General features: G+C 46.5%; 1 protein-coding gene and 1 long non-coding RNA gene across 2 annotated transcripts; one reads left to right on the forward strand and one right to left on the reverse strand.

Moving 5' to 3' along the window:
* The first annotated feature begins 1200 nt into the window (after window positions 1–1200).
* LOC134140258 (uncharacterized) lies at window positions 1201–3579 on the forward strand. Its single transcript, XR_009958375.1, has 3 exons — window positions 1201–1285; window positions 2874–3084; window positions 3176–3579. It is a non-coding gene; the product is annotated as an uncharacterized LOC134140258 (long non-coding RNA).
* Window positions 3580–8345: 4766 nt separating this feature from the next.
* SPINK2 (serine peptidase inhibitor Kazal type 2) lies at window positions 8346–11265 on the reverse strand. Its single transcript, XM_062575158.1, has 4 exons — window positions 11191–11265; window positions 10975–11012; window positions 10691–10800; window positions 8346–8510 (listed from the first exon to the last, which is right to left on the reverse strand). The coding sequence occupies exons 1-4, from the start codon at window positions 11243–11245 to the stop codon at window positions 8465–8467; spliced, it is 249 nt and encodes an 82-aa protein (XP_062431142.1). The 5' UTR covers window positions 11246–11265; the 3' UTR covers window positions 8346–8464.
* Window positions 11266–11581: the final 316 nt, after the last annotated feature.

Here is an 11581-nt window from a genome sequence, read left to right on the forward strand (position 1 = left end):
CCAGTCAGCCATTCCCAGAGCATTTTGCATGCCTTCTGTTTAATCACTTGGCACATTCCCGAGCCGACACTATACATTCTGCATGAAATGGGGCCTCAGCTTGTGCTGACAGCTTTAAAGCAGAAGGGCAGATTTGTAGCGGTGCTTTGTAGGGCTGCCCAGTACAATCCTTTCCAGAGTACAGACCTGCTTTCACGTTAACAAGTATGCGTTCCCACATCCATCAGCGCTGCAGTACATCTCTAAAGCACAGTTTGTAATGCTTTCTGTTTTAAGAAGTCAGTCTCCTAGCATAAGCTAACTCTTGCTCGACAGCTTTCAGAAACTGGTGAAAATGCCTATTTAGTGCTTGTTTTAAATGAACCAAAGCTGGGAAGTACGACTTTTGCTGGGAGAAATCACAGCTTATCTCCTAGGTGGGTTTGTAACGGTCAGCTCTCTTACCCCTTCTCAGTTTGCTGAACTGAGACATTAGCTGTGACTTAGTAGTTAAGGAAGATGCAAAGGATAGCTTTTTTGGCCAACTGTTCTATAACATCATCTCTTAACAGGCTGGAAATAATATCAGTATGCATTGCTCTGAAATGCCATTTCAGCAAGCTAAACTCTGTCTCAGGTTCTTAAACCTCATCAGGTAAACAAACCCAGCCAGGTATCAGGGGAAAAGCATTTCTGAAGTCTGTTCCATTCAAGAGTGTCTTTCCCAAACTAGTCTCCTTTTGGTCAGAGATAGACTTATGACACAGCCTTGCTTATAAGCCTGCTGGTGAGAGTATAGTGAGATGTTCGTCTCTCTGAATGGTATTTACTCAGTTACACCTCCAAAATTGGAAAAATCTAGACAAAATGTTTCTAGATTTCAGTCTCTCCCAACTAGTTTCAGAAATGACCGATGTTAGAGCTGGGCCACATTATCGGAAGGCCACGGATCAGCAGTTTCAATCTATGCCCTGATCTCTCTAGATGCTGGCTTAATCACAACAGGTGAAGAAAAACAACCAGCATTGCTACGATGGTGGGTGGTGGTGACTGAGGGGGGCAGGCAGGGCAACTGAAAAAGAGGGGAGAAATGAAGACTAACACTGTGCTTGCTGGCTACTGAATGTCAGGAACAGTTCTTTGAGGCTTCAGGGACACTGTGTGATTAACTCAAAAGCTGGTTTTGCCCGTAGTAACTTGATTTTTGTTGCTTTCAGGAAGTCAGCATACAAGTATGACTTCACAGCAAACCTGAGTCCTAGCTGCGAACAGTCTTCTCTACATGGCCAACCACGGGGACAGCCGGGTGAGCAAGCTCACAGCCAAATTATTTATTCCTCTGACAGCCTTGATACCTCGGGGAAGCAATCATTTGCACAGCAACATCCTCGGTCACTTGGAGCTCCCTGACTGTTCCTACGAAGGGACTTGTTTGGAGAAGGGGACTGCACTGGGCTTTGTGCAAAGCATAGTTCTGCATGGTAGTTCTGTCTGGGTCATGCTGAATTCTCTACTATATCCACTGCAGTTGCTTTGTCTAATTAACATTGTGGGGGGCCACTGTGATTCTTGCTGATCTGTATCGGAGAGACTCTGGGTTACCGCACTGTGTTTATTGTAAGTTTGAGTTGGTATGGGCTGGGAGCCTGAACTGGGAACTCTTACTTGAGAGAGAGTGGTGTTCTTCCTACTGCAGTTCTGCTGTCATTTCCTCTCGAGGGGCTTTGGTCAGCACAGGGAATGCTGGGTCAGTACAACAGAGTCAGGAACATTCAAGACTTCAGCCTTGGTGAGGACTCCTGCCCTGCCAACACACTGAGCACAGGAGGACACACAGGCAGGGGGAAATGTTGAGTGACTGCCCAGAAGTGGCAAGTGAACAGATCTAAACAGTGCTCCCATCTTGGGGTAGGAGCACTCAGTTCCCAGAGAGGCAGTTGTGTCTGGCATGTCTGTCTGGGAGGGCCCAGAGTGGAGGCAAGATGATTCCTGAAGTATCTCTAGGGAGCTACTGATTGAGTAGGTGGATGGGGGTGTTTTACAAAGAGGTGCAATGTGAACAGGGTGCTGTGCTGCATAGGCAGTCACCTGGATAGTGCTCAACCCATGGGAGAGCCCAACAGGCTCAAACAAGCTCAAACACCTATAAAAAAAAAAGTGAGCTAAAGAAACTGTATCTGGGTCGTGGTTAGGAAATCCTACTTTGCTTGCAGCATGTACGCATGGCCAGGGAGCACAGGATCAGGCTGTAATGGCTTTTCTGAGACAAGGGACTGATCCCCTGTGGCAGGGCATCTGTTCTCTTGGCAAAGGTCAATATTCTGCATCGAGAAGATAAGCTATGAAGAAGGTCAGTCTCTGAGCACTAGATCTCTTCTGACTGCCTTGTTCTCTGTTTTCATGCTCAGGCAGGGCAGGTTGAGCTGGGAGATGGACAAAGTTCTCTGCCAAGAACAAAGTATCTATACGAAGGGAGGAAATATGCCAGCATAAGATTGCCAGCATAAGACAAGTAGAGTGTGGGGAGCTACCGTTGGCGGATAGCACTGAAATGATTGTAGCAGCTTAAGAAACTTGAAGCCCTTACCAGGTGGGTTTGTAGCCCACAGCTTACAGGAATGGCAGCTGCAATGAATGTGTAAGATCAACTGATTGGGAGAACCGACACAGGAGCTGCTTTTCTCAGAGCTGTCAGTGACCAATCCAGCCTTGACCAAATAAATGTTAGTGTCCTGATAGGAAAACACAGGATGGGGAACAAGTGGCTGTGAGACAAAAAACAGAGACAGAGCAGATTCTCTGCCAGCTGCTGCACATCACATCAGCAGGGCAGTGGTGGTGGGAAAACTCTCAGGAATGTGCTTGCCAAGACTATCTTTCATTGCTTCTTTTAGTGCCCAAGACCAAACAAGCTCAGAACAGTAGAATGGGGAGAAGCCCAAAGCCAGGAGAACGATGTGTTGTCAAATGGACAAACAAGTCAAAATTCCTTAAAGACTGAGATCATACACTGTCTGGAGTTTTTCTTCACCAACCCTGAGAATCTCCCTGGTTTTCTATCTTGATGCTTTTAACACGAACAAGAGAAGAGATTAAAACAAGATGGTATGTATGGATTTCCCATTTTTTTTTTTTAAGCGTATTTGTCAGCAAAGAGCCAGTCTTCTCCTGACTGTTCACTAAATCTGCCTTACAGCAAAGCTCCGGTGAGAAGGACTGAAGTCCTTTCCCAGCTGATCAGTGAACTAACAGATGGAGAGAAGGTAGAAGAAAAGCCCTCCTTTCCTGTAGCCCAATGACTGACTACCAGCAAACGAAAAATAACTCTGGTAATGTTTTCCCTGCTAATTCTTGGCACAGTTTATATGAGTTGCTCATCAGGTAAAAATCATTTTTTTTTCATGAGCACTGAAACAGTATTCAAGGTGACTTAACTACTGAAGTGACTTACTATTCACACTCATTTCATTACCACTTTGTGCATTGTAGCTGTATTTATGTCTCCTAGCTTAAGCTTAGAGAAGGTATGTGCATTGTAGTATAACATGGGGGAAGCACAGGCACAAATTAACAGCACACAAGTTACTCCATAAAAAGCAACCCCAGAAAAGCTTTGACTTCCAAGTAAATGCAAAGCTTCTTGGGTATCCAAAATGACTGCAGGGGATTGGCAGATATAACAAAGAACTTGCAGGAGATCCAGGTCCTTTTAGGCTAGCAGTTGGAGCCAGATGCGATATCACAGAGAACCTACAATGACACCAGACAATCACTAAATACGTTTAACAGCTCATTTTGAGTCCTACTGTCTGCCCTTGAGCACCTAACAGGATTTTCAGCACCTGATTAACTCCATCATTGGTGAAACTGGACCCCACTAACTTAAGTAGGAACAGTTTTAGGTCAACTCTAAAGGCTTTTGAACATCAAGAAAAGTTATTCAGAGCTCCTTGAAATATCAAATAAAACAAGTGTAGCAGAATCTTACATAATTTCTCATCAGTAGACAAGAAAGCACTTCAAAGGAGTAAATTTTTCCTTAAAGTATACAGTCACTGAGGAAAGTGGCTTTTTACTTTGGTTATCCAGTTAAGAACGCTCTATCCAGAAGGCTATGCTGCTTCTATAAATTTTTAGGAGTTTTAAGAAAATGAAACAACTTTCAAAAATTGTTATGTGGCCAGTTACGGAATTACAAAGCTAAGACAGAACCTGGTGCAATCCTAAGAAAAGCAATGAATGTCACAGGCTCATCTATGAGACATCTGCCCATAGAATAAAATTATTACAGAATACAAAACTATACAGTATCTTGCAGCAAACACAATTGCATTCAATGACCGATTAAAAGAGATCTATTGTGCATCAGAGTGTAATGACACTAATAATACAGATGAAAAGAATCAGCCCCTAACAGAACACTTAAATATACAAAAGATAACTATACATAAAAGGTCTCTACTACACCTGCACTAAGAACATAAAATGGGATTTAAAAGAAAATAAGTGCTGCCACCTAGTGAGCAATAACAAAGTCCACAAGCTCTCTTCATTAAAGACAAATATTTCTCTTTGCTTCAGCTGGAAATGCATGTTTAGACAATTTGAAGTATAACTAAAAGTGTAAGGCACAATTTAAAACATAACATCAAAGGGAAAAGAAAAGTTGGGCAATATAGCTACAGCAACTGCCACTGAATTTCAGAACTCTTCCGCCCCTTCCGCTATTCAGAAACAGTTTGCCTCACTAACAGGTTGCCTGGAGCATGAACAGTAAGATACATCAAACTAGAAGACTGATTAAAAGGAAGTTTTCAAAAACAAGGAGATCCTCAGCAACTTCTGCTTTCAATCATTCTGTTTAATTACTACAATGAGCAATGTAAAATGTTTAACTGCTTACAAGAGAAAAAAACTCGCAAGAGAAAAGAAAAACATCTGACTGGGTTTAGTGGAAATCTTAATGCCATCTGCTCGAAGTAGCTCAGGGTACCAAGACTGAGACTTTTACTTAGACTCAGTGAAATGTCGCTACGGCCTCAATGCCTGGGCACCTTGTCCTACCCAGAGCCTGCCTCATCGTGTCCCCCTCCATCACACATCCAGCAAATGGACGGATGGGAGCACAGCCGGACTCCAAAAAACTCCATGCCTTGTGACTTCCCTGAGTAGTAGAGGCTAGAGCTGCCAGCGGCAGATTTACTTCTGCAGCCAAGGAGGCAGCTTGGACGTTAATTTTGGGAGACTTGCAGGGCAACTACAGCATGTGGAAGTCACTTAGTCACCTCCATTGATCCACAGTAGCTACTGCTGCAACACCCAAAAGGTGGCTTTCCCTTTCTACCATCATTTTGCTGCTCTAGCACTCCACCAACTAGGCAATTTCCTACCGTACTGTATGTAAAATGGATCTCCAACAGAGCCACTGAAGACAAATGAACTGAACCACAAGAATGACAACTCTTCAATGCACCATACAATTTTAACTTAGAGTAAAATGAATTCCACCATACTGAAACTCTGAGTCACCAACTTTTTCATTGATAAAGCTCCTTAAACACCAAACTGGATTACAGTACAATACTAAGTTTAGGAAAGGACATAAATTATGCTTCACATTCTGCTCTGCAAGGATCCAAATGACAGCATTCATTTTTCTACATTTTACTTTTCATCATCACAAAGCACATCAAAAAGATAGGACTACATAAAACAAGAGTAGGATTTCGTAATATAACATACAATAAGAACTGAGGCAACGTTACTTAAAATTGTATAAAATGTCCATTGAGATTATTATTTACATCCACGTACCAGTCTCTCCCCATTAGTCTTTACAGACAGTCGTACAGAAGTTACTGTCACTTGTAAAGTGGCCTACGTTTCTAAAGATCCTGAAGTGTCCTACACATTACCAAACACAAGACCGATTTCCCCTACCTTCCATGTAGATCTCTGCACTGAGATGTCCCAATTTCTTTGTTCAGAAAAAAATGTTTTTGGCTAGATTCCCCTCTTCCATTTCTGAGTAAATATAACAGCAACCCTAGCATAGACAAGGTGCAAAATCCACTGGCACTTTTATGAGACATCTTCCTCATCCTCTTTGAAACCAAATGAAAGATAGTATTTAAAAAATACCCCCAAAACAAATAGAAAACCTTCAGCATCTTGGTATTGGCTAGAAAAGGCAACATGGGAACCTTTTCCATAATATTGTTATCACTTTCTAACTTGGAGAAAATGAAGTACAAATATTTGGGGCAGATTTGGTGCTAATTACATGCTGTGCTCAATGCACCACTTTGTAAATACGCAGAAGAAGAGTAGGATTTGAAATCTATCCAAAGGTGGTATCTTACAGCATTCCTATGCTGGAAACAGTGTTATATAATGATCATCCTTATCCTACATGGTATTTTTTGATTGTTTTCTTCAGTGGTGCTTCATAAACATCTGATGTGTAGTAATTCAGTCTCCTAAGAACAGACTATGCAGCTACTATTTTTTTCTGAGTTTTGCAGAAAATGCAGTGCATAAACACTTTCTTCAAATACTGAAGGGGCATTTCTATAACTAATGAGATTGCCGTTGTTAAAGTTGCCTTGTAAGCACAAATAGTAAACAAGAATAGAAAAAAAAATAAGCAAACAAGTTTTTTTTCCTGTTCATTCCTTAATTCATATTAAGCTATTTGTGTATAGCTACACAAATAAGCGCATTGGCATTTGGTACAACTGAATAAGTAAAAACTTCCAGACCTGGAGGTGGAAACAAGACCTGGGTTTGCACAGGAACTTTTGAAAACAGATTTGCCACCAACAGAAAAAGTTGATTTTCCATCAACAATTGATCATTTCTGGGGAGACCCTGATCATCTGTCAGCCTTGCATTTTTGTCTCACTGTGATCACTTTATCTTAAGCTTCCAGTTGTACCACGTCAAGCAACTCTTTTCAGTGATTATTCTTTGCACTGAGGAAATGAAAATAGGCTGGCGGATAAGGATAGCACTGACCTTTTAAAATAACTGTTAAGTCAAATGGATTATTGTTTTGTCAAAACTCAAAGTCAGTGACCTGTGAACATTCATCACGCTTGTAATGCGTGCCTGCATTGCTGCTGCCCAGTAATGCCTGACAAAGCCATTACCTGGAGCTGGAATTAAAGCAGACTCCATTTCAGTGTGCTCCTATGTGGAGGTCATCCTTATAGCACCAAAGCAGTGCAATACTCACCAAATACCTTTCACTGCTATTCGACCCCCAGACAGCAAAGGTGTTTTGGCAGAATGGCACAGAAGCAAGAAACGCCACTTTTCTTTTGCTCCATTTACAACACGAGTGAGGAAATCAGAGAACTGCAACCCAGGTTTGCCTTTAGGGGAAGGACACGGGTCCTCCACAGCGGAAGGTCCTCCAGAGCCACTCTGAGGCACGCTCTTCTACACGGCTCTTTGGCTCTTTATTTTTCCAACTGCACTTCGATTTCTGCCGCGGGAAGTCACTCTGCAGACAGGCCGGTGACTGCGGCGCCCAACGAAACGAGGAGGCACCGCTGCGACCGCACCGCTGGAGGCAACCGCAGCCGGCCAGCGCGCGTACAACCTCCCCTTTCCCCCTCCCCCAGCTCCCTCAACGGTCCTAAACAGCCGTTACGGGGCGCGCGCGGGCGCTCCCTCAGCGCTCCGAAACAGCCGTTACGGGGCGCGCGCGGGCGCTCCCTCAGCGCTCCGAAACAGCCGTTACGGGGCGCGCGCGGGCGCTCCCTCAGCGCTCCGAAAAAGCCGTTACGGGGCGCGCGCGGGCGCTCCCTCAGCGCTCCGAAAAAGCCGTTACGGGGCGCGCGCGGGCGCCCCGCCCCAGCCCTTCCCTCAGCGCTCCGTAACAGCCGTTACGGGGCGCGCGCGGGCGCCCCGCCCCAGCCCTTCCCTCAACGGTCCGGAGCAGCCGTTACGGCGGGGGTGGGGGGTGGCGGAGCTGGCGCGCGGGTCGTTGCCCTCCGCCTCGGCTCCCGCTGGCGGGTGAGGACCCTCTCCCCCGCCCCGGGGAAGGCTCGTTACATATCCCGGCGCCGTCACCGGGAGCTTGGTAGCCCACACGGGAACGCCCTCAGGTGGTTTTCGGTGCTTGCGCGCTCAGATCCTTGAAACGACGAGCTGCCGCTGCCCCCAGCGCTGCCCGGGGGCTGACTGCCATGCCATTTCCTTCTCTGAATAACGGTTACTGCTATATAGCTGGGGCACTTTTTTTTCCCCTTCCCTGTACTCTGTCCTACAGCAGGGAATACACTGGGGTTCAGATTACAAATATTTTACAGCTATGTTTATAAGAACATTGATTTTAATACAGTAACAGTACTCAAGTCTTGTTTAAGCAGGCAAACTTATTTATTAAGACAGGATATGTAGAAGGTACATTAAGATGTTTCTATTTGGATTGACTCGTGTTCCCTTCTCATTTTCTTAAAAGCTTCCATCTGTCATATCAGCAACTTCCCTTCTGGAAAATTTGGACATTCTTTTTATTTTCCCTGCAAGGCAGAACAAAAATATTTTAGAAGAGGAGCACTCCACTTTAATTTACCAGACATTTTACAGAGCGACCTCTTCCAGTTCTGTGCATTCAGTGTAATGATGTTTTCAGCAAATCTTACTGCACAGTAACTGTGATGTGAAGATCTATGAATCACGCACCTAGAGCAAGTAGCTTACCAGAGACAACCTCACTTTGTTACCTATGAAAAGCTGAAAAAGTCATCTGCAAACCTGGGAAGTACCGAATCGCAGGACAGCAATCCCACATTGTGGGATGAAGGGTTCATTACGAAGCACTCTCTAATCCAAGACATGCTGCACAGTCCCTGAAGTGGGAACCAGATCTAATGCTGACAAAATGTACCCCTTTCATTTGAGAATTCAGTGGGAAAGGTGTGTATCCTGGTGCATCTCTGCATCCCTCACGTCACTAAATTTTGAATGTTTGGGTCTCTGAATGTTGGAATCTTCTGAAAGAAAATTTTAGCCAACACTCCCTCGGTCTGGGAATGGTAGACTTCTTTTGGAAGTCCCATACGTGGTAGTTTGGCGTGCTCCATTTACAAATACTAGTTTACCAACAAGTGCAAATATAAGAAGAAAGTGTCATCATGCAAGCTGTCATAAATCTTCAGTTTGCCTCCATATCTCAGTAAAATCAGACCATGCACAAGCTATTTGCTTCTCAGGAAATTCATGTGGCTTTTGATTACCCCAAAGTAGGGAGGATCTGTTGTAACAGTTGTACCAGAGATCTTTTTACTGGAAGGAGGTGGAGCAACTTAAGAACATGAAAGGAAAAGTCAAGGATTCTGTTAGAAGCACACATGCCTAAGGGATGTAAGGAAAAGCCCAGCTGAAGACAGCCTTCATGCTACACCGTGCAGAGGCACCTCCAACTGCTGGCTCTGTTTCCAAAGGGCTTGTGCTGCTGCCAGACTGGCTTTGAATTGAGATCAGCTGTTGTCACTGAGATCTGCATTTGAGTACCCATTCCAGAATGGATTAGATATAAGCATTATAAATGAATAAATAAATAAATACAGGTGGCTGGGTATCCCAAGCTGCCATGCACCAGCGTCAGCAACATCTCCTGCAGTGCTATGATGCTCTGCAGCACATGAGACTCTCCAGGTGCTGCATGGCTCCAGCCTCCAAGAGCCTGCATGGTCTTACATAGCTAGGAGAGCCAGTGGTCGGTACTGTCTTGGCCGCCAGGGAAGGACAACTCCACTTTTTAAGTGGACCACTCCACTTTAATGGGCTTAAATGGCTTGGACGTGACCAGTGAGCTGACCGTTGAGAATCACCAAAATTAATCTAAATCAGCACATGCCACTAAATATCCTAGTAATTACTGTGCATGCAGCTTGTTAAAAGGGGCAGAAGGATCTCTTAGTTCTCCCTTTCTAAGGAGTGTGACAAACTGTACAGTGCACTCCCCGAAGTGAAATGGCCGTTGCTTATGACCATGAACGCAGCTTTCCCAAACGGAAATTCTTCTAATAAGAAAGTGTTCCATCCTTGTTGTGCTCATGCCAAGCCAAACACTTCAAAACAAAGCCCTCTCTCCAGAATGCACTAGAAAGCCACCGAGCAGGCCAACTACTGAATCGTTAAAAAAAACCCAGTATCTGAGCGCCCTGTGTCCTTCAGAGCAAAATACATGTCTATCAAATATTAGGAAGATGTATTCTTTCTGTTTAAACAACTGGAATAGGAAAATAGTATTTTCTGCTAACATTTGGCATTCTTACTCCTCCCTGTGAAAGAAGTGCAAGATACTGGCTCTTGAAGTAAAAATTTGTAGCAAAAGCTGCACTCCACATGTAGATAGGATCTTTCATGTTTCCTGTGATTCTCTGATAGCAAGTTTGGAAAAGTCTGGAATTACATTTAATGCTGAAGTGCCACTGTACAACACTACAGGCTAAACCTTCTCTGAGATGTTCCTCCTTGAGACTTGCAAAAATGCACAGGTCAGTACTACCAGCTAACTGGACACAGTCTGATGGTTAAAAAAAAATGCTGCAAGGGGTTGGCATTTGAGGGGGTGTTAAAACTGCAGTTTAACAAGACTGCACGATCCAAAGCCGCTAGTTTTTTAGTTAGCGGGGGTGCGAGGGTGGGTGTTTTCCTTGCGGAGGAGGCCGCACGGAAGGGGAGGTAGGGCTACCTGTTTGACTCGCAGAGGACGCACTCGTTGGGGTACGTCTCGCCGTCGGTCCCGCAGACTGGGTTGTAGTCCCTCGGACATCCAGGCGTCTCGTACCTGCTGCACGCGGGCTAGGGAAAGACGAGACAGGTAGCGAGGCAGACAGGCCATCTGCAACGGCTTTCTCGAAGCGCTCCGTCCCGCACCAACAGCCCGCCCGTTTCGGGAGAGCTCAGCGGCAGCCAGCGCGGCTCTGCAAGGCGCTGCCGGGAGCGGGCGCCGGCACCGCGCCCGGGACTACTCACCGCGATGCTAGCAGTCGTGGAGGGCAGCGACATGAGCCCTGCGGAGAGCACCTGGCGTTAACGGCACCCGCGCCCGCCCGGCCTTCCCCCCCCCACCCCAACCCCCCTCCCCAGCCCGCTAACGGCCCGGCCCCGACGTGCTGGGCCGGCTCCGGTTCGCCCGGCCCCGTGCCACCCCGCCGAGATGGCCGCCGCCCCCGGCGCCGCCGCCGCTACCCGCGAGGACGACCGGCAGGAGCACCAGCACCGGCACCGGCACCGCCATCGCCATCGCCCCCAGCGACAACTGGCGACGGCGGCGGGCGGGGCGCGGGGAGGGGCCGGGCAACGGGCGGCGCCGGGCAACGGCCGCGGCGAGCGCCCTGCGCTGGGAGTGGGACTGGGAATGGGAGAGCCCCGAGACTGGGAGAGCACTGGGGCTGGCACTTGGAGGGCAAGGGTACCGGCACTGGTGTAAGGACTAGGAGAGCACTGGGGTTGGGACTGCAAAGCCTTTGTGGTTAGGAGGGCCCTGGCACTGGGAGGACCCGGAGTCCATGCTTCGGGACACAGTCTGGGCATGGCCTGGGGCTGGGAGGGCGCTGGGGCTGGGGTTGAGCCTGGGAAG

The sequence above is a fragment of the Rhea pennata genome, chromosome 4, assembly GCF_028389875.1.
Source record: "Rhea pennata isolate bPtePen1 chromosome 4, bPtePen1.pri, whole genome shotgun sequence".
In the NCBI taxonomy this organism is placed as follows: Eukaryota; Metazoa; Chordata; class Aves; order Rheiformes; family Rheidae; genus Rhea; species Rhea pennata.